The 26,727-nt window shown below is 48.6% G+C and overlaps 1 protein-coding gene across 5 annotated transcripts in view; it reads right to left on the bottom strand.

The window, feature by feature from the left end:
• Window positions 1-26,727, bottom strand: part of LOC309344791 (peroxidasin homolog) — a 72,753-nt gene that overhangs the window by 4,428 nt on the left and 41,598 nt on the right. For 4 of the 5 annotated variants that reach the window (XM_081867492.1, XM_081867494.1, XM_081867493.1 and 1 more), the window contains 13 exons: window positions 25,499-25,668; window positions 22,778-22,895; window positions 21,230-21,399; window positions 19,236-19,508; window positions 17,454-17,570; window positions 15,526-15,684; window positions 13,805-13,917; window positions 11,021-11,177; window positions 9,862-9,970; window positions 8,190-8,347; window positions 5,654-7,157; window positions 3,520-3,654; window positions 1,527-1,735 (listed from right to left, as the gene is read on the bottom strand). In XM_081867492.1, the coding sequence (XP_081723618.1) occupies window positions 1,527-1,735; window positions 3,520-3,654; window positions 5,654-7,157; window positions 8,190-8,347; window positions 9,862-9,970; window positions 11,021-11,177; window positions 13,805-13,917; window positions 15,526-15,684; window positions 17,454-17,570; window positions 19,236-19,508; window positions 21,230-21,399; window positions 22,778-22,895; window positions 25,499-25,668 (3,392 nt within the window). Of the gene's footprint in view, window positions 1-1,526; window positions 1,736-3,519; window positions 3,655-5,653; window positions 7,158-8,189; window positions 8,348-9,861; window positions 9,971-11,020; window positions 11,178-13,804; window positions 13,918-15,525; window positions 15,685-17,453; window positions 17,571-19,235; window positions 19,509-21,229; window positions 21,400-22,777; window positions 22,896-23,766; window positions 23,901-25,498; window positions 25,669-26,727 lie in introns of those variants that run through there. The other variant, XM_081867496.1, reaches the window with a different exon arrangement.

Below are 26,727 nucleotides of genomic sequence, written 5' to 3'. Positions count from 1 at the left end.
ATGGCAGGAGGCCAGGCCAGAGCTTGGTAACCACGTACCACTGAGCCTCTTATTTATTTGTCTGACAAATAAATTACTATTTTAATTTCTCTATTGCTGCGTTGAATATTTCATTCCAGCTAAGCGTTAACCACAAGCAGGGTGCTACAATACCTCGGGTTGAAGTAGCTTCATGTTAAGTATTTTCAGGTTACGCTCCTCGGTGACCCGGAAGTAATGGAGCTCCATTACCCGGAAGTAATGGAGTAATGGACTTGCGGGTTTCGCCGCTCACGCTTGCGCAGACGCTCAAAATAATGTCACGCGCATGCGCAGAAACAGCAAAATTATTATATTTGTATACAACCATCTATAGATCTCAAGGTGGTTCACAGCAAAAAATGCAAGATAACACAAAATACATAATAAAAACAAGAACAAAACACATCAATAGCCCCGCTCACCCCACCTCTTCCCACAAACACACTTAAAAGGATCTAGGATGCAGGCCAAAGGCTGGGTTGAAGAGGACTGCTTTCACCTGGAGCCTAAAGTTGTATAATGATTGTGCCTGAAGAGAGCATTCCACAAATGGGAGCCACTACAGAAAAGGCCCTGTTTTTGTGTTGCCACCTCCCTGACCTCTTGTGGAGGAGCCACACAAAGAAGGGCCTCAGATGATGACTGCAGGTTTTGGGTCGGTTCCTATGGGGAGACACACCTCTCTAATAATTTGCTTACAAACATCCAGGTGGAACAGGTACGGCAGATGTGTGTGTTTGTGTGTACAGAAATAAGCCTTTAGGCAGGGGGCACTTGCCACAACTAGGGACGCGAGGAGAAATCTGATTAACTTCACGTTTGAAAGCAAATCTCTCCAATTTCAACTTTTCAAAACAGTAGGCATTTTACCATTAGAAATTTAAAAGGACATAAAACCACTGTTCATGTATGCCACCACAGCAGCAAGAATTCTTGTGGCAAGGAAGTGGAAAAACAAAACAATACCGACAATCTCAGATTGGCAGATACTCATGCTAGAATATTTACAACTAGCAAAACTGACGGGAAGAGTTAGAGGAGTATTGAACCAGAAACTATTTGGAGAATGGAGAATATTTAAGGATTATATAAGATCATATTCTATTAGCAGAACTTGAGTGATACTTATAAACACAACAAATCTGTTTGTGGAGTAGATGGGAACAATATTAAAGAATATAAATCTGTGTGGAAAAAACAACGACAGTATAAACATTACAATGAGAATGATTGGAAGACTCGTTTTGTCAGAAGTCTTTTTTATTTAAGTGTTTATTTAAGTATTAATTAGGAAGATTAAGTTTTTTTATGCACATAAATCTGCTTTTTCTTCTTTCTGTATTTTCTTCTTTTTTCTTAATTGTTTTTTCTTTAATTTTCTTTTTGTATGATGAAATTGTCAATTCTTTGTATATGTGTGTAATTTAAATTAATGAAAATTATTTAAAACAAAAACAAAACAAAAACAAAACCCACAATTTCCCCTCCCGTCCTCATCACGTTACCTTCGCAGCAGTCCTGCCAGAGTCGCAGATCCACTTCCGGGATCTCATCGCAGCTGACCATGCCCTGTGGGTAGGCTGCGACCCGGAAAACATCCTTCTGCAGCTGCCTGATGTGGTCGCTGTTGTCACAGATGATGCGGGCGAGAGACACCTGCCTTATCTGCGTGAGCTGGGCAGGGCTGAGCACACCTGGGTTCTCGTACCAAAACCTGATGGGGGAAATTGCAGGCAAGAGCATCAGCGATGGACCGGTAAACAGCAAGCAAGGGATGCGAGGAGAAGGTGTGGAGCCTTTGGTCTTCAGGAAGAAGAAGAGTTTGGATTTGATACCCCGCCTTTCACTCCCTTTAAGGAATCTCAAAGCAGCTAACATTCTCCTTTCCCTTCCTCCCCCACAACAAACACTCTGTGAGGTGAGTGAGGCTGAGAGACTTCAAGGAAGTGTGACTTCTTTGTGGAAGTTGTTAAAATTGCAGTTGTTGTATAAAGGATAGTTATTTTGACTGGAGTGTAATTGGAATTAATAAGATTTTGGAACGCAGAAATAAAGTAAATCATCAAATCATTAATTCTAGCACGCAGGGTGCCACCTAAATTGCATAATTTGGCATCCGAACGATTGGTATTAATGATTGTATTATAATTTGGCATTGTTATAATGAGGCTATTATTGGATTATTGTAGTTGAAAACTAATAACAATTATTATCAGAAGATTCTTAATCTCCGGTGTACAGGCTGGTAAATGTGAAATGTTTACACATGCAGGTTTATTGCAGCACAAGCACAGCAGCAGGTGTTTATATAGGTGAATGAGATATCACTATAGACAAATATGTCTATAGACAAACAAATACCTTACACTAGGGCTGCCATACGTCTGGGATTTCTCGGACATATCCAGGATTTGTCTGTCGGAAATAGCGTCCGGGCAGAATGGACGAAAATCAATAAAAATGTCAGGGAAAACCCATGTGGCAAGTGATGATTTTTTGGGTGAATTTCCTTAAAAATAGGTCAAAAGCTTCAAAAACCTTGACATCTGCTGGTAGGGCGTTCCACAGGGGAGGTGCCACTACCAAGAAGGCCCTCTGCTTGGTCCCTGTAACCTCACTTCTCACAGGGAGGGAACCGCCAGAAGGCCCTCGGCACAGGACCTCAGTGTCCGGGCTGAAAGATGGGGGTAGGTACACAGGTATACAGGACCTTCAGGTATACAGGACCGAGGCCGTTTAGAGCTTTAAAGGTCAGCACCAACACTTTGAATTGTGCTCGGAAACATACTGGGAGCCAATGAAGATCTTTCAGGACCGGTGTTATGTGGCGGCCACCCCCAGTCACCAGTCTACCTGCTGCATTCTTGATTAATTGCAGTTTCCAGGTCACCTTCAAAGATAGCCCCACGTAGAGCGTGTTGCAGTAGTCAAAGCAGGAGATAACCAGAGCATATACCACTCTGGAGAGACACTCTGCAGGCAGGTAGGGTCTTAGCCTGTGTACCAGTTGGAGCTGGTAAATAGCTGCCCTGGACACAGAATTAACCTGCACCTCCATGGACAGCTGTGAGTCCAGAATCATTCCTAGGCTGCGCACCTGGTCCTTGGAGTCATGGAGTTGGAAGGGACCCGGAGGACCATCTCGTCCAACCCCCCCATAACGCAGGAATATGCAGCTGCCCCATATGGGGAATTGAACCTACAACCTTGGCATTATCAGCACCTTGCTTGAACCAACCAAACTATCCAGTTGATTTGTGCTGGTGGACTGGTTGCCACTCCCATCTTGAGCCCTGGTGACTGAGGGCTGTGACTGTGTGCTGCTCTCCGCTGGCAGGGAACAGCTGTTGTAGGAGTAGATCACGTCTGCAACCTCACCCAATCCCAAAAGGCAAGGCCCTAAGGATCCAACGGGGAGACGTTTAAACTCTGAGGGTTCGCCAAATCAAAAGAACAACTCCCTCGGATGGAATGGCAAATGGACTTGACTTGGCTTACCTGTCTCCATCTCGGAGTCTTCGAAACTGAGTCACTAATAAGCACATGAGTGTCGGCCCCACTCTGGTGCCCGGGACAAGGTCCTCCACCATCAGGGCAGGAAACAAGTCGATGTTCTTTGTAATTCCATATAAACTGCAGAGGGAGAGGGGAAAGACATCAGCTGGAGGAGCAAAAGTTTGCCTGGTGTGTGTGAATGTTGTGGCCCTGCAGATTTTGCTGAACTCTAACTCCCATCAGCTGGGATGCGGGTGGCGCTGTGGGTTAAACCACAGAGCCTAGGACTTGCCGATCAGAAGGTCGGCGGTTCGATTCCCCGTGACAGGGTGAGCTCCCGTTGCTCGGTCCCTGCTCCTCCCAACCTAGCAGTTCGAAAGCACGTCAAAGTGCAAGTAGATAAATAGGTACCGCTCCAGCGGGAAGGTAAACGGCGTTTCTGTGCGCTGCTCTGGTTCGCCAGAAGCGGTTTAGTCATGCTGGCCACATGACCCGGAAGCTGTACGCCGGCTCCCTCGGCCAATAAAGCGAGATGAGCACCAGAACCCCAGAGTCAGTCACGACTGGACCTAATGGTTAGGGGTCCCTTTACCCTTTACCTACCTCCCATCAGCCCCCAACTACTATGACCCATGTCTGGAATGATGGGAGCTGTAGTTCAATAGCATTTGGAGGTCCACAGTCTCTTCCCCATACTGACCTAGGAGGGTATCTGCAGTATGGCTTAAAAAGACCTGAGGGGAGATCGTAACTTTGTGAAGGGTGGCGGGTGCCTCTAGTGGAGAATCTGAAGTACCCACACCAAACTGCAGTTCCCAGGATTCTTTGGGGGAAGACATGACAGGTCAGGGCCAACAGAGGCATTACAGACATGGCGGATCTGTGTTCAGATCTTTCAGCTTTATTGTTGTGGCTGCTGCTGCTGCTGCTTTGAAGCCAGTGTGAGGGGACCCATGTTTGATCAGAGGGGCAATGCCAGGGTAGGAGGTATTCAGCCCTCTCCCATGTTGTTTCTCTAATGCAAATTGGGAACAACTGTGGCTCAGTGGTAGGGTATCTGTTTTGCATGCATAGGGTCCCAGAAGCACAGTCTGAAACTCTGGAGTGTCCATACAGGTACTTGTATTTTGCTTTGTGGAAATGGTGTGTTGGGGGGATTAAATAGTCCCCAACACCGCCACAAATGCTCTGATAAAAATAGTCTCCCTCCTAGAAATAAAAAGGTTTTAAAAAGTTAGGATATCTAATCATCAGTCTCTCCTGTCACATCTGATTTGACTCTTAAAAAGGTAAAGGGACCCCTGACAGTTAAGTCCAGTTGTGAATGACTCTGGGGTTGCAGCACTCATCTCGCTTTACTGGCTGAGGGAGCCGACGTTTGTCCGCAGACAGTTTTCCCGGGTCATGTGGCCATCATGACTAAGCCGCTTCTGGTGAAACCAGAGCAGCGCACGGAAATGCCATTTACCTTCCACCGGAGTGGTACCTATTTATCTACTTGGTACTTATTTATCTATTTATCTACATGCTTTCGAACTGCTAGGTTGGCAGGAGCTGGGACCGAGCAATGAGCGCTCACCCTGTTGCGGGGATTTGAACCGCCGACCTTCTGATCAGCAAGCCCTAGGTTCAATAGTTTAGACCACAGCACCACCCGCGTCCCTTGATTTGATTCTTAAAGCAGCATAAAACCAGGATAGGTTTGCAGTGCAGATATACCTTGGGCAATCTTCAAGATACTTGCAGCGACTGAGTCAACGCTTGCTGTGGACTGCAGCCAGACATGGAACGGAGGCATGTAAACACTACAATCCCTTTGTGTGTTTCATTATTCACTTCTGTTGCTAAAGGCAATATAATTTGTGAGCCTCAAGAGGCCAGAGGACTTTGACTCCTATCAGCCTTTCCTAGTGGGGCCTACAATCAGGGAGGATGCGAGTTGCTGTCCACCAATATTTGGAGCCACAGGTTTTCTGCCCCTGACCTAGAGCAACAGAAGTAAATGGTCTCATGTGCTGGGGTCGGGGGGAGAAGCAGGAAGGCTGGAGTTTGGTGGTTGCACAAAGGAGATACCTAAAGGAGGGTTGGTTACAATCGTCGTTGACCTCTCTGGTGCCCTTTGGCCGAGGCGCCCTACCTCCTGAGCTTCTCCCTGATTTCGAGGTTCCTAATTTCGTTCTTGAGGTCGTCGAACTCCTGCGCAGACGTGAGGTTGCAGAAGACCCGGAAATCGTTGTAAGGGGGGATGCCGTGGTCGCGCCCCCTCTGAATGTTGATGGCTGCCAGGTCCAGAGATACAGAATGGGCCATGGAGAAGAGCTTCTCGGTCAGCTCCATGTTCAAGAGTTCGGAAGGCACTCGCATTTTCCCGGGGATCCCAAAGAGTCCGCGAAGAAGCGGGTCGATGCCGCCTTCCTGGGTGATCCTGAATGGCGAGAAGAAGGCCTTGTGAAGAGGGAGGTGGCCCTGCTGGATGGGCTGGAAAGTCTCATTGAGCCGGTAGAGGAGAGGGTTGATGAGGGTGTGGCCGAAGCGGAAGGCGGCTGTGGCGAAGGCGTTCAGGATGCCGGCGTTGGTGTTGGGCTCGTAGCCTTTGTACTCCCCCAAGACCTTCATCCCGGCTTCCCCGAAGATCTTGGGCAACCAGTGCGAGTACGTGATGTGCTGCATCTCGGCCCCCACGATCTTCCGAGCCTCGTGGTAGATGGTATCCCCGTCCCAGTGAGGGTTCAGGGCCAGGAGCTTGGCGGCCACACGGTTATGCTCCCGGAACCACAGGGTGTGCATGGAAGTCAAGGCCAGCTGCTCGTTGGCTCGGTGGTCGCCGGCCAAGAAACACGGGACGGGACTCTCGCTCTCATCCCGCATGCATTCGGTGGGAGGCCCCACGGCGAAGGGGAGGAGGTGCTTCCCGGAGCTGGGGACCACCTGTCCTTGCTTCAGGAGCCCCCTCTGGTTGCTGAGGTCCCTCAGCTCCAGAGACTCGTGTTCTGTGCTCCCGTAGACGTTGGATGCATCGATGAACGAGGTGAGGTGGTTGATTTGCTCCCGGGCATACACGGAGTTCATCAGCAGAGAGGTCATCCCGCTACCACACACGGGGCTGGAGCGGACGAAGAACATGCAGTGTCCGTTCCTCACCCGCGGGTCGTTTTCCGGGATCATGACGGAGAAGCAGGGAGGGTCGTTGGTGCACACCTGGCTGCATGATGCGCCATCGGAGAAGCGCGCCATGCTGATGGCCGCCACGGTCTGGTCCATGTCGTGGTCCAGGAACTGTCCCCATTGCATCAGCATGTGAGTGAACTGGTCGTCGGGCGTGATGGTCTCGGTGCCAATCATGGCGGTCGAGACCAAGCGAGGGAGCGGCAGGGGGAGTTCCCGGGAGTCGTCGGCCAGAGAGAAGCCTCTGGGCAGGTTGAACCCGTTCTGGTAGGCCGGCTTGAGCAGGCGCTCAAAGGCGGTGAGGGAAGCTCCCCACATGGGGTGCTGAAGGTTGTTGCACGAGCCGTCGTGGGTCCGGTACTTCCTGTGGAAGCAGATGTCGGAGCAGTTGGGGGTGCGGCGGTGGGCAGAGCAGCCAGACAGGTTGGCGATCATGTTCAGGTAGTGCGGGGAGACCAGGTCGTTGTAGCGGTACCCTGAAAGACCACTCCCAGAGCGTCACCCAATGGATTAGAATCAGAACAAGCATTCGCTACGAAACGAATTCCTTTTTCTAACATTGCAAATCTCACAACCGGATTGTGAGGCTAATAATTCCAGGGTATCTGGAACCTTCCCTAAACCGTTGCAGGTTTATATTTATTTTTAAAGTTTCTAGCAAATGCCCAGTCCTTCAGAGGGAAACTCTAATTACATATGAGCTGTACTGGGCCGTACTGGGCCGAATACTGTGCAGGTTATATTCGGCCGTACTGGGCCGAATATAACCTGCACCTGCAAATAAGCGACACTTTCCAAATTTTACAGCTTGGGGGAGGCTTGGGAGCCGTGGATGGGACAGACACCCTTGCCCTGTGCTCCCGGGCTGCTCTTGGGGGGGAGCCATACCGCTTTGCCGGGGGCCTCCCCTGTCCCCCCCTTTGTTCTAACAGCTTGGGGGAAGCTTGGGAGCGGTGGGTGGGCTGGGCGCGGTTGCCCTGCAGTCCTGGGCTGCTTCCTTGGGGGGGGGGGGCGGAGAGCCATGACGCTTTGCCGACGGTGTACAGCCACAAATATAAGCCACACTTTAACTTTTCACGATCGGAATTTGGGGGGAAAGTGTGGTTTATATTCAGGTCAATATGGTATGCCTTCTTAAGAGGCAAAGGAATGACCGCCGAGAGGTCCTTATAGCCTTCCCTTTAACCCAAAGGTTTCTAGGCCAATGAACGTTTTGTTCAAATGCAACCCATTCTCAGCATTTTATTAGAATGCAGTATACGTCCAAATAAAAACCAGAAAAGCAATTCTAGGATGGAATCTTAGCAGCAAACATACCAGTTCCTTAACTTAGTCTCCTGTACATCTGGGGGGGGGGGACACACGATTTAACACTGAAAAGCTGCTAACATGGGGGACAAGCAGTCCTCTAGTGGGAGGGTTTTCCATACCTAGGGCGCCATAACAGAGACATAATACATAACATGCTTTCATGGTTTGTTGCTGCTGCTCAGTGGTGTCTTTATTACCTGTTCCGTTCATGTCCACAACCAAGCCTTGCTGCACATGTTCCTGGATGAGCTGCAAGGTCCGTTCGAAGATCTCTCCGGCCCTAGCTGTCTCGATGGTGTATGGATCCCGGGGGTAACGGAAAAGAGCCAGCAATTCATTAGGAGTTTTCGGTCGCCTGTCCGGAGAGGACAGAAAGCCATTTTTAAGCGCCATCGCATTTTCCAAAAGCCTCTGCATTATCGGCTGAGATACTAATAGCAATCCGAGTTCTCAAATGTGCTGGTCCTTATTGCAGCCAAAATGGCTCTGTTCCTCCTGTCCACAAGAGGGCGATATCAGCAGGCTTGGGGGAACCCCAAGCTATGCAGGGGGATAAACAACCTTTCTACTCCAAAGAAAGTCCCATTCAGTTCAATGGGGCTTCTTTCCAATTGAGTGGGTATATGATTATAGCCTTGGAAGTGGGGGGACGACGACCCCCAAAGCTACCCAGGGATGACTAAGGATGCTCAGTGGTCACACAATGCTGGCTGACTATTGGGGCAGGAGACAGAAAACTAGGGGAGGAGAGTGGAATGGAGTATCCTGAAAAAGAGCAGGCCACAATGGAACAGTTTGTCACAGCTTCCACTTGTTACTTTTACTTTCAGTTAGGGAAGCGAGAAAACGGCAGTTTCCGCTTCCACTTGCATCCGTCACAATCAGCGCCGATTCTGTTCTGCTGCAGTTTGGTTTCTGACAAATACTGCATTCTTTGTCTTGCTGTCTGCTATTCACTGTGTGTTACACAACTGTTTATGTTCATTTGCATGCTGAGGAAACATGAAAACTACCGTACTTTTCTGTGTATTAGATGAGGTTCAACCCCCCCCCAAAAAAGAATGCTAAAAAATGGGGGGGGGGAAGTGTGCTTTATACATAGTCAGTGCATATTGGTGACATGGGATTGTTTGGTTCTGCTAGCTGGAGATTGTCGCGGGGTTCTTGGGGTCTGCGAAAAGGGCTGGTGTTTATTTGCTGTTGCTGCAGCAAGAAGTGTGGGTGATTTGGGGTTGCGGCAGCACAGGTCAGACGGGTGAGCAATTTTCAGCAATATTGCCCCTAAAAAAGCTCAACAGCTCTGGTCCACCCCCCCCCCAAAAAAGCTTAACAACTCTGGGCAATCTCCCTCCATTTTCTTAAGTTTGAACCCCCCAAATAGGTAGCGTCTTATACATAGGGGCGTGTTATACACGAAAAAATACGGTATGTGTCGTTTGCAGACTTAAGAAAACAATGATGTGAAAGATTGAATTTGCTTGGCTCATTTCCACTCCTGACCACAGACAGACAGGTGGAATGCAGCCATTCCTGCCTCCTTTTCCACTTGCGTGGGAATTCCTACTTCCCATGAAGTCCCTGGCCGAGTGACAATTGGGGACTCTGCTACATTTGTGAAGATAAAGTGCTTTATATGCTTTATAACACTGAGACACCAGATGGCGCTGTGAAGTCCCGTTTTCCGCTAACGGGATTTCTCTGTATGAAATTTGCAACGTGTTTAACCGAATCGCTTCTTTGATATGTCTAGACCCAGCCAGGGTGGGAAATGACCGCAAAACTGCCCTCCCCACACAAAATGGCTTCTGCATCTGTGCGGCCTTCCCATCTGCCCCTGTAAATGTGAATTTATTCTCCAAACGGTCTTACTTGCTAAACAGCTCGGTGCGCGTAGAATTGATGGCGTGGTCCACACTGCTGATGGCTTCTTGGATCGAGGTAGCTACAAAGGTGTCGCCACTTCTGCCAACGTTTGTAGCTTTTTTAAAACCACAAAGGTGGAGGTGGTGGTGGGGAAAGAGATTCAAAATTTAAACCACTTCCATTTTAGAATCATCTGCCTTGAAAACAGTAACCTTACTGCCCAATGCACCAGCTCCTAGCACATATTTTGAGTTTGCTTGGAATGTGAAAATGTCAGAACAATAAGAATAGTTTTGCTTTTTCTTGCACCCATAAATGCCTTTCCCTTGCTTTTTAGCATAACCTTCTGCGCTGCACACATTGGTGGCAGAGATTTGCGTTTCACATAGAAGGTTTCTCCAGGTTGGGCTGGAAAAGACTCCCACCTGAAACCCCAGCAGCTGCTGTCTGTCCGTGTAGACAATATAGAGCTATAGAGCCATGGTGCGACTCATAAGAAAGCTTCCTATGCTCCCTGCTGCGTTGTGTCACCCAGAGAAGGAGCTACAGGCAGGGATCTGCAAAGAATCCTTTTCATTTTATGGGGGGGGGGTATTTTGCAGATTTAATCAACCAGCTAATTAATCATCAAGAAAATGTACATGCTTAATCAACTAGGGTTTCTGTAACTGGGTGACAACCCTGCTTAGAAAATGTAGATCTAGAGGATTTTAATCTCACCTGTAAGTTAACAAAAACTATGGACAACTCAGATGGATAAAAAACGTGGATAACAGATTGATTTGCAGATGTAAATGTTCATATTAGGACCCATGGAAGGGAAGAGGGAAAATCTCAAGATTCAGAGCATGGATTTGCAAATTGAATTTGTTGTACATTTATTTCTTTTTAAAATAAAATAAAAATTATTTTTTAAAAATAAAAGAAAACGTAGATCTAGGATTGCATGTTGGTATGGATTGTATATGGGTACAGGGGTGCAGAAAAGCCAGCCAAGCAAACTGGCTCCAACTAGACCACCTCTGCCAATCTGGTGCCCTCCAGCTACAACTCCCATCAGCGCCAGCCAGTGGGAGTTGTAGTCTGAAACAGCTGGAGGGCGCCAACTTCGGGAAGGTTGCACGACCAGGCTAACACTGCAGATGCAAAGGAAGATTGCTCTCACCTGTGATTGTCAGTTGCATGGTGCTGGAAGTAAACCCAAATGTGTTCCTGGCTACGCACTCATACCTCCCTTGGTCAGCCATCCCCAGGTCTCGGATGGAGAGGGTCCCTTCTCTGTTGATGTGGAACTTGCCGCTCTCTGTGATCTGAATTCCTTCCTGATATGCAAGGAAAAGAGGTTTTGGAGCTTGGATAGACTAGGTTCAGCTTTGGCCCATGCTATGCACACAGGATGGGACATGGGTGGCACAGTCCACAGAGCCTAGGACTTGCCGATCAGAAGGTCGGCGGTTCGAATCCCCGCGACGGGGTGAGCTCCTCTTGCTCGGTCCCTGCTCCTGCCAACCTAGCAGTTCGAAAGCCCGTCAAAGTGCAAGTAGATAAATAGGTACCGCTCCAGCGGGAAGGTAAACAGCGTTTCCGTGCGCTGCTCTGGTTCGTCAGAAGCCGCTTAGTCATGCTGGCCACATGACCCGCAAGCTGTACGCTGGCTCCCTCGGCCAGTAATACGAGATGAGTGCCGCAACCCCAGAGTCATCTGCGACTGGACCTAATGGTCAGGGGTCCCTTAACCTTTTTATGCACACAGGAGAATGGGGTGGGAATGCATGGGGGGAGGGGTGCATCACATGTGTGAATGTTCCTCTGTGCTAAGACAAGCAAACCACAGTGCAAATAGAAAATCAGTAGGTGAGCTATTTTTCTATTTCAAAGGTTGATTTTTTTAAAGAAGACTTTTACTAATGTGGAAGTGCATTCAAAACTTGAACTTATCCCTTCCAGTCTTCTTTTCCGTGTTGACTGAGTCAGAAAGCCAAAACAAAGTGATGATGATGATGATGATGATGATGATGATGATCATAATGATGATTGCCTGGGTTGATATTAGTGTGCAGGCACTTGCTTTCCTCCAATGGATATCTGCATGTGCAAAACTTGCGTGCGACGATTTTGTTTTGGAACAAATTGTAAAGGTAAAGGTAAAGGACCAATGTCCAGTCACAGATGACTCTGGGGTTGCGGTGCTCATCTCACTCCATAGGCCGAGGGAGCCGGCGTTTGTCCGAAGACAGTTTTTTCAGGGTCATGTGGCCAGCATGACTAAGCCGCTTCTGGCGAAACCAGAGCAGCGCACGGAAACGCCGTTTACCTTCCTGCCGAAGCGGTACCTATTTATCTACTTGCACTTTTTGGCATGCTTTCGATCGGCAAGCCCAAGAGGCTCAGTGGTTTAGACCACAGCACCACCCGCGTCCTGGAACAAATTGTACCTCCCCAGAAAAAAATGAGATGAAATTGGACACCTTGATCCCCAAACTGTGCGTGGGCTGCTTGTTTGGCACGTGCAAGTCTCCTGAAAAAACCCAATTCATGCTGACTTTGATTCAGGAAGAAACGGTTGTGTGAACTGATACACTTTGACACCCACCAGAATACAGTGGTACCTCGGGTTACAGATGCTTCAGGTTACATACGCTTCAGGTTACAGACTCCGCTAACCCAGAAATAGTACCTTGGGTTAAGACCGGACCTCCGGAACATATTAAGTACTTAACCTGAGGTGCCACTGTACTCGCAAGTGCAAACTAGGGCTTGCAGGCTACGGCATCTCACCCAGCTGTCCACCAGATGTCAGCAAAGGCATTGCAAAAATTTGATTGGCAGCAAAAGACAAGTCATCTCAGGCTACGGTCGCATGGCACATTGGGCTGTGTTCCTTCGCATGCACTCTTTAAAGTTCTCTTTGAGATTTGGGACAGAGGGACGGGCTTCAGATTAGGGATGTCTGCGCTGCCTGAACTCTTTTTGGAGACCCCAAATAACCGTTGCTCCCACCCCCCCCGGATACTGGAGGTGGTATGGAAAAGGCTTTGCACATTCAGTCCACCATTCTCTCTGCCCACAAACTTTTGGTAGCCCAACTGGGAGCTGTATTTTACCCCTTACAGGCCTAAAATTCTCAGCACCCTCAACAAACTACAGTTCCCAGGATCCTCTGGGTGTGTGTGTGCGCTTGAAATGTGTTTAAAATACAGTGGTGCCCCGCAAGACGAATGCCTCGAAAGACGAAAAACCCGCTAGACGAAAGGGTTTTCCGTTTTTCGAGGCGCTTCGCAAGACGAATTTCCCTATGGGCTTGCTTCGCAAGACGAAAACGTCTTGCGAGTCTTGCGAGTTTTTTCCCTTTTTCTAAGCTGCTAAGCCGCTAATAGCCGCTTAGCCGCTAAACCGCTAAGCCTTTAATAGCCGTTAATAATAATAATAATAATAATAATTTATTATTTATACCCCGCCCATCTGGCTGGGCCTCCCCAGCCACTCTGGGCGGCTTCCATAGAAAGCAAAAATACAATAAAATATCACACGTGAAAAACTTCCCTGAACATTCAGATGTCTTCTGAATGTCAGGTAGTTGTTTATCGCTTTGACATCTGCTGGAAGGGCGTTCCACAGGGCGGGTGCCACTACTGAGAAGGCCCTCTGCATGGTTCCCTGTAGCTTTACTTCTCGCAATGAGGGAACCGCCAGAAGGCCCTCGGCGCTGGACCTCAGCGTCCGGGCAGAATGATGGGGGTGGAGACGCTAATCCGCTAAGCCGCTAATAGGGGTGCTTCGCAAGACGAAAAAACTGCAAGACGAAGAGACTCGCGGAACGAATTAATTTCGTCTTGCGAGGCACCACTGTATATTGTGCATTTGCAGAAGCAACAGTGGGTTCCCCATCGAAGGCAGGCAGGCCTCAAGGCAACAGGTGTTCAAAGTGCATCGATTAACACTCAGGTACCTTGGCCCATGTGATGGTGGGCTGCGGATCCCCTTGGGCAGCGCAGGTGATCTCGATGTCTTGTCCAGTCTCCGCCACCATATCTTGCGGGGGGTGAAGGAAGACCGGAATCACTGTTTAGGGCGAAGAGGAAAGAGTCAGGCAGACACCCCAAACTTCTCGGTCAGGAATGTTAAAATAATAATAAAAAATTATTTATATCCCACCCTCCCCAGTCAAAGCCGGGCTCAGAGTGGCTAACAACAGAAAAATAATAAAGCATTCTAAAAATCAATTCATTATAAAATCAGATCAAATCAAATTAATGGCAACCATTGAGCTAGAGTTCTTTTTTTTTCTTCAACAGATTTTTATTGAGATTTTAAAGGTTACAAAAAGAAAAAATAAAGAACATATTTAAAGAGAAAAAATAAAAATAAAAATACAGAACAATACAAAAACAAAGGAAAAAAACAGAAAAAAGATGCAGATAATTAAAGGGAAAAAAAATCAATCCTTTACATAACTTTCTTTCCTTTGCTTATTTCCTTGACCTCCTCACACCTCCCTTTTTTGTATTCTAATTCAATTAGATATTTCAGCAAATCCTTTCCATCTTTATTTCTATCCTGATGATTTATCTTAATATACTATAATTTTACATTCTGTTCTTTCACCAATTAACAATCCATTTTTACTTAATCCTTTATATCATTTCTGCTAAAACCACATTACTTCATTCCAACATCCTTCTAACATTCCTTAATTTTACAATGTTTCTGTAGATAAACTTTAAATTTCTTCCAATCTTCTTCCACCAACTCTCATTGAGCTAGAGTTCTGTGAGGATTACCAAAGGAGGAATTCCAAGGTCTCAAATATAAAATACACACATAAGTATATAAGCCACGTGTCCGAAATAGCACAGGACTCTCCCAAATTGACCTAAAATATTTCTCCGCAAGGAGGAAGGAAATGGGAAAGCCTCTCCATTATCTTTTGCTTACCTGTCTTAAGGGCAGATTTGTGTATGAATAGGGTGAGCCTGTGACCTGGGTTCAGGAATTAAAGTATTTACCATCACAAAAGAATGGCCAGGCTACCCAGGTAAAGCAATCAGTGACCATTATCAGGTATCCTGGCAGACAGTATTTCTGCTGTAGACCGCCTCCTTCTGTGATGTTTGTATGATGTTTCGGGGGGAGGGGTCTTGGGCTACAGGGTGGGCAATTTCAAAAGTCCATATAAGGACTTGTGCACCATTGTTTGGAGTTCTCTCCCTCCAGGTTTTGGGGACCCTGTTGCAACAGTTTAAAAAGATCAGGCTTTGCTTCTCAATATACTCTGGTTTGCCTCTGTTATTTTCTCCTATGGATAGGGGGACCCACTTTAAGGACTCTATACGGATGATGATAATAATAATAATAATAATAATAATAATAATAATAATAATAATAATAATAATAATAATAATTTATTTATACCCCGCCCATCTGGCTGGGTTTCCCCAGCCACTCTGGGCGGTTTCCAACTGAATATTCAAAACAATGCAGCACCATACATTAAAAACTTCCCTAAAAAGGGAAGGTTTGGTTTGTTTGGTTTGGTTTATGGACTCTTGGATACCCCATAAGGGAAAAGGAGCAGTTTTTTCTTATAACAGGAACAACTGGGGAAGAAGCTCAAAGGGCCCCAGGAGGCAAAAGCAATTTGAGGAGCAGAAGATGTACAACCAAACATACCTCGCGGAGTCACCCAGAGCTGCACAGGGGAGCTTCGGACCCCAATGGCGCTGATGGCGTGGCATTCATACTGGCCTTGGTCGTGAAGGGCCACTCGGACCACCCTCAGGGTGCCGGTGGAGAGGATGCTGTGTCTCCGGTCGCTCGGCAACGGACCACCTAACAACAATGACATGCCGTAAGGCAGCGGCCAAGTTTGGACTGAGTTCTTGTGGGCAAGGCTGGCTCCAGTTGGGCGTTCTTGATGAGGTGTGGTGGCAGCCCTGGGAAGATGGGCCAAGCCACATTTTTTTTATTTCCCACAATGCATCCAGGTGAGGAGCTGGCAGCTGCCAAAGGCTTGGTGCTGGTTCTGAGGAACACTGGGACTGTTTTAAGGCAGTGGTTCCCTGGGAACACAGTAGTTTGTTACAGGGGTTGGGAATTGTAGCTCTGCAAGTGGGCCATTACAGTTTGCAGGATTTCTTGGGGGACATCACGTGCTTTAAATGTGCATTGGATGTGCTTTGAATGGATGGTGTGGATCTGGTTATTTATGACCCCATAAGATGCTAATAGGGACGCGGGTGGCGCTGTGGGTTAAACCACAGGGCCTAGGACTTGCCAATCAGAAGGTCGGTGGTTCGAATCCCTGCGACAGGGTGAGCTCCCGTTGCTCGGTCCCTGTTCCTGCCAACCTAGCAGTTCAAAGTGCAAGTAGATAAATAGGTACTGCTCCGGCGGGAAGGTAAACGGCGTTTCCGTGCGCTGCTCTGGTTCGCCAGAAGCGGCTTAGTCATGCTGCCCACATGACCCGGAAGCTGTATGCCGGCTCCCTCGGCCAATAAAGCGAGATGAGCACCGCAACCCCAGAGTCGGCCACCACTGGACCTAATGGTCAGGGGTCCCTTTACCTTTTAAGATGCTAATAAACAACAACAACAACAACAACAACAACAATTTATTTGTACCCCGCCCATCTAGCTGGGTTTCCCTAGCCACTCTGGGCGGTTCCCAACAGAATATTCATTAAAAAGCGTTAAAACATGAAAAACTTCCCTGAACAGGCTTGCCTTCAGATGTCTTCTAAAAGTCAGATAGTTGTTTATTTCCCTGGCATCTGATGGGAGGGCGTTTCACAGGGTGGGTGCCACTACTGAGAAGGCCCTCTGCCTGCTTCCCTGCAACCTCACTTCTTGCAGGAAGGGAACAGCCAGAAGGCCCTCGGAGCTGGACCTCAGTGTCCGGGCTGAACGATGGGGGTGGAGACACTTCTTCAGGTATACAGGACCGAGGCTGTTTAGGGCTTTAAAGGTCAGTGCCAATACTTTGAATTGTGCTCAGAAATGTACTGGGAGCCAATGTAGATCTTTCAGGACCGGTGTTATATGGTCTCGGCGGCTGCTCCCAGTCACTCAGAAACATACCAATTCAAAGCACACTGGCCTGAGCTTTGGAAAGGCTGAGTGGGGCACTAGCTTGGCACGTGAGCATTATACAGGGCACATTGTGCCCTGGGATCTCTTGGCAGAATTACCTACGCAGTGAGGTTACTCCACACAGTGCTGAAAGAACCCACTTCCTGTTGATCCGCGGGAGAGCAGTTGCCCAGTGATAGCTGCAGTTAGGTCATCTATGTGAATACACCGTTGGCCCAGATTATTAAAAGCTAAAGGCTAAAAGCAGGCAAGCAAAGAGCCTTTGTGGCCTCTTGGTCTTTCAACCTCTGAGGGAGAGTGATAGATCCGACCGACCCAACCTGGACCTCCAGAGGTTTTGGATAGCGACTCCTCATCAGCTCTGTGCTGTCCGGGGCTGAGGGAAGTTGTAATCCAAAACGTCCTGAGGGCACCAAACCGGGGAAGGCTGGTGGCCTGCAAGCAAGCTGCATGCTTACAGCTTCTGGAGTCTGAAAATCATTACAGAAGAACAGAGGGAACAAAGAATACCTGCTCTCGTCCAGGCGATGACTGGCAGCGGACGGCCTTCAGCAGAGCAGGGAAAGTCAACGCTTTGACCCTCTGTTACGGTCTGGTCGGTGGGGATGATCAGAAACTTAGGAGTATCTGAGGGGGGGGGGAAGAACAGAAATCAGGCCTTTCGAGAATGGCAAAAAAATCCCTTTCCACCCAGAACTGGACACTGTCTAACTTGGGGGTTGTCAACCTGGTCCCTACTGCGTTTCAGGATTCTAGGTGGGCTGTAAAGGGGTTCTACGGCACAACCTGAATGCTCCTTCCATCGAGCACTGGTGGGCGGTAAGGAAATTTTACCATCAAGAAAGATGCATTAGTGGGCGGTAGGTATAAAAGGGTTGACTACCCCTGGGACGCGGGTGGCACTGTGGTCTAAACCACAGAGCCTAGGACTTGCCGATCAGAAGGTCAGCAGTTCGAATCCCTGCGACAGGGTGAGCTCCCGTTGCTCGGTCCCTGCTCCTGCCCACCTAGCAGTTTGAAAGCATGTCAAAGTGCAAGTAGATAAATAGGTACCGCTCCGGTGGGAAGGTAAACGGTGTTTCCTTGGGCTGCTCTGGTTCGCCAGAAGCGGCTTAGTCATGCTGGCCACATGACCCGGAAGCTGTACGCCGGCTCCCTCGGCCAATAAAGCGAGATGAGCACCACAACCACAGAGTCAGCCACAACTGGACCTAATGGTTAGGGGTCCCTTTACCTTTACCCCTGGTTTAACCTCTGCAAAAGCATTGTTCAGGCAAATCAGGACAAAACTGCTATACAGGCATCTAGTTGAAGAGAGAATTGTGTGGAGAGTGAGCGGGAGAGATTGCTGAAGAGCAGAAAAAGTGAGCATTTAGATCAGGGGTCAGCAAACTTTTTCAATAGGGGGCCGGTCCACTGTCCCTCAGACCTTGTGGGGGGCCCCCGGACTATATATTGAAAAAAAAATTATTAAGGAATTCCTATGCCCCACAAATAACCCAAAGATGCATTTTAAATAAAAGGACACATTCCACTCATGTAAAACCACGCTGATTCCCGGACTATCCGCCGGCCGGATTTAGAAGGCGATTGGGCCAGATCCGGCCCCCGGGCCTTAGAAGAAGAAGAGTTTGGATTTGATATCCCGCCTTTCACTCCCTTTTAAGGAGTCTCAAAGCGGCTAACATTCTCCTTTCCCTTCCTCCCCCACAACAAACACTCTGTGAGGTGAGTGGGGCTGAGAGACTTCAAGGAAGTGTGACTGGCCCAAGGTCACCCAGCAGCTGCATGTGGAGGAGCGGGGAATCGAACCCGGTTCCCCAGATTACAAGACTACCGCTCTTAACCACTACACCACACTGGCTCTCACACTGGCTCTCACCACACTGGCTCTCTTAGTTTGCCTACCCATTAGTTAGATGCTTTTTAGGCTCCCCATTTATACATTTTTTTCTTATATGCGCAAAGGCCCAGAGCATAACCTCCGCCCAAGCTGGGGGGGGGGTGCCTGTCTATTTTGGAAACTTATTTGCATTTGGACACTTCTTAACACGTCATAACCAAATTTTGCATGGCGGTCCCTGAGAACAGGGGCAGGTTTTCGTTTTCGTTTGGCTACAAATCAATGCCATTTTGAATCAAGACAGTGGGGTGAAAGTTTCAGAACGGCATGGATTTCAAAAAGGAGCCCCTTCACATGTCTGATACTTTTTGTTCCGAGGTAGCTCTCCCCGACTTTGGCACAACTTCCCGTCCACCTGTCCCCGGCGGTTACTGTGTGTGTTTGGTCACCTTGCACGATGACGTTGGCCGTGGCTTGGATGGAGCCCTCGCTGTTACTCGCGTTGCAGCTGTACTGCCCTTGGTCCGAGAAGGTGACGTTTTGGATGTACAGCCCCCCGGAGCTGGTGATGGTGAAGCGAGGGTCCTGCGGCAGTGGAGACCCTGAGCTCAACACCCAGGTGACACGGGGTAGAGGGTGCCCGGAGACCCCGCATTCCAAAGTCACGCTCTCCCCAACCAGCACTTCCGTGTTCTGGGGCTGGATCACAAAGCTGGGTTTGGCTGAAAGCAAAAGAGAAACGAGGACTGGGTGCTGTCAGTTGGTTGCTGGTGCTTAGCATTTATCTTGTGCTCAGAATGCATTTTCTCACAACAGCCCTATAAGGTAAAGGGAGCCCTAAACATTAGGTCCAGTCGTGACTGACTCTGGGGTTGTGGTGCTCATCTCGCTTTAGTGGCCGAGGGAGCCAGCGTACAGCTTCCGGGTCATGTGGCCAGCATGACTAAACCGCTTCTGGCTAACCAGAGCAGCGCATGGAAATGCCATTTACCTTCCCACCAGAGTGGTACCTATTTATCTACTTGCACTTTGACATGCTTTCAAACTGCCAGGTTGGCAGGAGCAGGGACCGAGCAACGGGAGCTCACCCTGTTGTGGGGATTCGAACCGCCAACCTGCTGATCAGCAAGCCCTAGGCTCTGTGGTTTAACCCACAGCGCCAACCGCATCTCCCACCTTATAAGGTAGGACAGTCATTATTCTCCCTCTGTTAAAGAAGGGAATGAGAGTGCATGAAGATTGATAGGGGAGTGACAGATTTCTGGACTAGATAGGTAGGCTTTGGGTCTGAACCAGCAGGCTTGTCTTGTGGTCTTAGCGACAAAGAGGTACAGGCCCAATGCAGTCACATAATCATAGAATTGCAGAGTTGGAAGGTATCCCAAAGGTCATTTAGTCCAACCCCCTGCAACGCAGGAAACTTTCACCCCATATGGGCCTCAAACCCACGACCCTGAGTTTTAAGAGTCTCCTTACCAGCACTTCCACTATTAAAACCGACAGGTTCCCATTTTACTTTCCAATACAAAGTATGCGGGGCTTTCACCACAAAGGAATTAAGCCTTGAGCAGTAGTGGGAAAACTGTGACTCTCCCAATCTCCAGCTCCCATCAACCCTGACCGTTGAGCACACTGGCTGCCCACTGATGGGAGTTGGAATCTAATTCCTGCATTGCAGGGGGTTGGACTAGATGACCCCTGGGTCCCTTCCAACTTTACGATTCTATGACACCTGAAGGGCCACAGGTTCTCTACACCTGACTTATTGCTGATCCACTCTGCACCCGTCGAGAATCACAATTAATGAGAGTGCTTGGTTTACACTAGAAGGATACTGAACCAAATTTTTCCACCATTCATCTCTTAAAATGGAAAGGGACAGCAGTAGATTTCTCTGTATGCAGAAGGTTCTGGAGTTAATCCCTTGGTCACTGTGGGTTAAACCCCAGAGTCTAGGACTTGCTGATCAGAAGGTCGGCGGTTCGAATCCCCGTGGCGGGTTGAGCTCCCGTTGCTCGGTCCCTGCTCCTGCCAACCTAGCAGTTCGAAAGCACGTCAAAGTGCAAGTAGATAAATAGGTACCGCTCCGGTGGGAAGGTAAACGGCGTTTCCGTGCGCTGCTCTGGTTCACCAGAAGTGGCTTAGTCATGCCAGCCACATGACCCGGAAGCTGTATGCCGGCTCCCTCGGCCAATAAAGCAAGATGAGCGCCGCAACCCCGGAGTCAGTCACGACTGGACTAAACGGTCAGGGATCCCTTTACCTTTATCTCCAGGTGGGGCTGGAAACATACCCTGCCTGAAACCCTAGCGAGCTGCTGCCAGCCAGTGTAGTCAGTACTAAGCTTGATGGACCAATGCGTCCAACTTAGCATAAGGCTGCTTGCTCTCTAACGGATGCAGCGGCAATTCTTAAATTTCAGAGGATCTTTAAAAGCCATTACATGGGTGGCCGTAGTAGCGCAGCACAACTTCCTGGGTCTTTGCTTCTCCGGCGACATTCTTGGCCATGCACTGGTAGACGCCTTTGTCCGACTCCCTGGTATCTTGGATCATTAATGTTCCGTCTTGCAGGAGGTTCAGACGCCCATCATCTTGCATGTCGATCTCGTTGCTGAGAAACAGAAAGGAAGATTAAACCCTCCGGATCTGGGAACTCCTGGGAGCCGGAAACTGTCATGTTAGCTCAGCCTAACCAAGAGTCAGCCAGGGGCATCCCTAGATACGCTAACTCAAGAGATAGATATGCACATACCGTATTTTTCGCTCTATAAGATGCACCAGACCATAAGATGCACCTAGTTTTTGGAGGAGGAAAACAAGAAAAAAAATATTCTGAATCCCAGAAGCCAGAACAGCAAGAGGGATTGCTGCGCAGCAAAAGTAACGATCCCTCTTGCTGTTCTGGCTTCTGGGATGGCTGCGCAGCCTGCATTCGCTCCATAAGATGCACACACATTTCCCCTTACTTTTTAGGAGGGAAAAAGTGTGTCTTATAGAGCAAAAAATATGGTAATTGTCTGTAAAGCTAGGGACAGGAGTTGCTCAGAAATCAGAACTCCTTGATATTTGGACTCTGATGGAGTCTTCGAAGTAGTCCTAGAATTTTGCGTATAGTGACAGCAGCTGCCTTGTGCTCCTGTCCTGAATATTGGCACCTGCTCTGTTCCTGCATTTGATGTGGAAATGCGGGGAGAGAAGAGTGCGAGGTGGGGGGGACGACTGCCCTTTACCAAGGGCAAGACATCCAGAACTGCCACTGACGTTGGCTGTAATGTCAGGAGGACCCACGTACCTATGGGACCACCTCTCCTGGTATGCCCCGTGGAGGACCTTAAGGTCCACAAATGACAACACTTTGGAGGTCCCAAGTCGCAAGGTGGTTAGATTGGTCTCAACTAGGGCCAGGGTCTTTTCAGTACTGGCCCCGACTTGGTGGAACGCTCTGTCCCAAGAGACTAGGGCCCTGTGGGACTTGACATCTTTCTGCAGGGCCTGCAAGACAGAGCTGTTCCGCCTGGCCTTTGGTTTGGACTCAGTCTGACCCTTAAGTTTCCCTCCCCTTATGGTTTTGATCTATGGGTTACTATTAAAATGAGGCTGCATTTTAAATTATATTTTAACCCGTATTTTAAATTGCTTTTCTCCCCCCCCTCCCCATTATGTTTTTATTGTAATTTTACTGGTGTTAGCCGCCCCGAGCCTGGCTCTGCTCGGGGAGGGCGGGGTATAAATTAATTATTATTAATTATTATTATTATTATTATTATTAACTTGGATAACTTGTGCTTGAGCCTTGCTTTCCCCTCCTCCCTCCGCAGCACTTCTTCCTCGTGTGTCAGATCTTTTCAGATGGTGAGCCCAAAGGCACAATCCCCAAGATTCTCTGAGGGGAGGGTCAGATCAGAGCCAGACTGGTTTATGCCTGTGCTCCTCCTGTGAGAGCACTCTTGCGTTCTGGCTCAGCTGGGTGAAAATCGTGCAAGACTTACTTGTTGTGGAGCCAGATGATCTTGGGCTTGGGGTTACCTTCTGCTCTGCAGATGAAATAGACGGTGTTGCCCAGGGTGACATCTGCGTCTTGTGGCTCGGTTGTGATGCGAGGCCTCTCTGAAAAAGACCGCGAAGGGTGCCCCACTTGAGAAGTTGGACTGCCTTGTTCTAGCAGGTCAACTTACTCGCCTTTTCTCTGAATTCAAAAGCCCCAGATCCTGCAGCCTTTCAGCGTAATAATAAATAATAATCATAATTTTTTATTTATACCCTGCCCTTCCTGGTTCAGAAAACCAGGCTCAGGGTGGCTAACAACAAATTTAAAACACTTAATTGATGCAACAAAAACAGCATGAAATACAGTATAAAACGTGAATAACAATAAATTCAGAATTCAAAAATCAATTTAGGGGGGAAATCCATCCAATAAACATTAGATGATCACCAGGGCTAGCTGGCTAAATTAGTCCTATTTGGGCCAGCAAGGAGACCAGGGGAGAATTAGCCGTGGGATCTCAGAGCGGGTAATCTTCATAAAAAGGGGAGGGGGGGAAGGAAGGGGAATAAAAGATCAGGCTAAGTTCAAATTGAAAGCCCTACAGGCCCTGCGGAAGGAAGTTAAATCCTGCAGGGCCCTGGTCTCATGGCTCAGAGCATTCCACCAGGTCGGAGCCATCACTGAGAAGACCCTGGCCCTAGTGAAGGATAATCTGACTTCCTTAGGGCCCGGGACCTCTAAACTATGATTATTCATGGACCTTAAGGTCCTCTGCGGGGCATACCAGGAGAGGAGGTCCAGTAAATACGAGGGCCCTAAGCCACAAGGTAATTACTCCATCCCCTTGATGGTTTTGGGCTCTTCAAGATGGTGGCATATCTTCCCATCCCCACAGCTTCCATTTCCTTTCCTATCCTTCATCTTTAGCAAGGAACGGACCTAGCAGTTAGGTGATGATGTGATACCACCGGTTCCATCACTGCTCTTTACCAGGATGGTGCAAAGGCAAGGTGGGACTGCAGTGTGCCAGCTCCTGGGGGTCGAGCTCTTTCGGGGGGGGCCCAAATATTTGTGGGCTAGGGGCCCCTATGTCCAAAAAGCACAGAGGCGAAGCATGGAGCCAGCTGAAGCATGGCTCCAGAGGCTGGCTCCTTCTCCTCCTCCATGGAGGCGAAGGAGCGCTGAAGCAGCCACCTCTTGGTGATGGTGCCAGGAAGAGGCAAAGGAGCTGTCTGCTCCTGAAGCCTTGCGATGGCTGCATTTGGCTCCACCCCTGGCTCCTCCCAGTGTCCGGATGTCAGAACATCGGGAGGTAAATGTCATGCGTGAAGTCACACACGGGACATTGTTGCCTCCAGTCTCCCTTGCAAGCTGGAGCCTCTGCTGGGCTGTATGGGTAAACTGGCAGCAGCGTCCTCAGGCCACGTTATGTATTAAATCGGATGATCTGCCAACATCTCTCGCCCTGCCTTGCTTTAGGAAGGAATGGGTGGGGGGGGTGTCTTTCTTCAGAGCGAGGCATTCTGGGTGGTGAAATATACTCGGAGTCGAGAGTGGATTTCCTGCTCTTTATTCCGCTCATAGTGGTGAGGAGGAATGGAAGTTCCCCCAGAATGTCTGCTTTATATACATTATTTACACAATGGGCCCCACGTGATTGGCTAATTCCGGGATTCACCTGCAGGCCAATCAGGTTGCGGATTCACCTCCACCTCGGAGCTGGATTGGGTGGCTCCTGTGGACAAATCAGCATTCTAGGTCCTATTGTTCTAGGACCAATCAGACTGCTGCATTCTGAATCCTATTGTTCTAGGACCAATAATAATAATAATAATAATAATAATAATAATTTATTATTTGTACCCTGCCCATCTGGCTGGGTTTCCCCAGCCACTCTGGGCGGCTTCCAACAAAGATGAAAAGTACACTAAAATGTCACATATTAAAAACTTCCCTGAACAGGGCTGCCTTCAGATGTCTTCTGAATGTCAGGTAGTTGTTTATTGCTTTGACATCTGATGGGAGGGCGTTCCACAGGGCTGGCGCCACTACCGAGAAGGCCCTCTGCCTGGTTCCCTGTAGCTTGGCCTCTCGCAGTGAGGGAACCGCCAGAAGGCCCTCGGTGCTGGACCTCAGTGTCCGGGCAGAACGATGGGGGAGGAGACGCTCCTTCAGATATACTGGACCGAGGCCGTTTAGGACTTTAAAGGTCAGCACCAACACTTTGAATTGTGCTCGGAAACGTACTGGGAGCCAATGTAGGTCTTTCAAGACTGGTGTTATATGGTCTCGGCGGCCGCTCCCAGTCACCAGTCTAGCTGCCACGTTCTGGATTAGTTGTAGTTTCCGGGTCACCTTCAAAGATAGCCCCACGTAGAGCGCATTGCAGTAGTCCAAGCGGGAGATAACCAGAGCATGCACCACTCTGGCGAGACAGACAGCGGGCAGGTAGGGTCTCAGCCTACGTACCAGATGGAGCTGGTAAACAGCTGCCCTGGATACAGATTTGACCTGTGCTGCCTTTTGAATCCTATTCATCTCAGTACATAACAGGTAGGATGGCCATGAAACGCTCCTACAGCACCAAGGTGGTTTTATGCAGAGGTTAATGATTCTTCAAAGGGGTGGGTGCAGTTTAAAGTTACGGCAAGGTTATGTGAGGCGCTGGATGCCAACGAGATAAACAAAACCGATATTGCGGTGCCTGTGGCAGGGAGCTCACCACAGCTGAATTCTTGGGTGGTCAGGGTGACGATGGAGCGCCCCTGCAGCTCCCTTGGGTTCTCGCAGGTAGCTGCCGTCTGGGTGTTGCCCTGCACGGTGAATTTCCTCAGCAATTCTGCCAGCCACATCAGGTCACAATCGCACAGCAAGGCGTTGGAGTCCAGCCGCCTGAGGCAAAGAGGTGAAAGAAGAAGACGTGGAGATTATAATTGCCAGAGAGTTCCCGGTAGCCTCACAGGAAAGGTGACTTTGTACTCAAGACCCCAAAACTCTCCCCAGATGAACTGACTCAGACCCTGCGATCATCAACTGAGGCCCTTCTCTATATTCCCCTCTCCGTGGGCAGACGTTCTCCCACCATCTCAGGCAGCACTTTTCTAGCTTGGTGGGCCAAGATCTTTTAAACGAGATACACTAGTGAAATAAATAAATAAATAAATAAATAAATAAATAAATAAATATTTTATTTGTATCCCGCTCTCCCCAGCCAAAGCCAGGCTCAGAGCGGCTAACATCATATAAATAAGACAATATGCATAATACAATATACAATATGCAAATAAAATAACACTCAACATTCATTAAAATAATATAGAATAATATTAAATATCAGCATTTCAAAATTAAACAGAAATCCACTCAACAATTACAATAAGTAATTTCTAAACTCCAATCAATAAAACAACAGCAAACCACAGTGCACAACATAATACAATACAAAATAAGAAGCAGAGACTGGAGGGTGGGGCAAGGCAGGTGGAAAGAGGCCTTGCCTGATGGAGTCTCCCCCCTCACAGTTCTTCCTCCAGGCACAGCTTCCTTATGAGGAGACCCAGAGACTTGGAGTTGAGAATGGATCTCATGCTCTTTATTCAGCTCATAGTGGTGAGGAGGAATGGAAGTTCCCCCATAATGTCTGCCTTATATACATTATTTACACAATGGGCCCCACGTGATTGGCTAATTCCGGGATTCACCTGTAGGCCAATCAGGTTGCGGATTCACTTCCACCTGGAGCTGGATTGGGTGGCTCCTGTGGACCAATCAGACTGCTGCATTCTGGACCCTATTGTTCTAGGACCAATCAGACTGCTGCATTCTGAATTCTATTGTTCTAGGACCAATCAGACTGCTGCATTCTGAATCCTATTCAACTCAGTACATAACAGCTAGGGATGGAAATTTGGACCTTCTGCGTTTTCTGACCCCATCTTGAAATTGGTTGGG

The sequence above is a fragment of the Podarcis erhardii genome, assembly GCF_964252035.2.
Source record: "Podarcis erhardii genome assembly, chromosome: 6".
NCBI lineage: Eukaryota > Metazoa > Chordata > Lepidosauria > Squamata > Lacertidae > Podarcis > Podarcis erhardii.
Note: the sequence above shows the minus strand (reverse complement) of the source record. Positions and strands in the feature narration are given on the sequence as shown.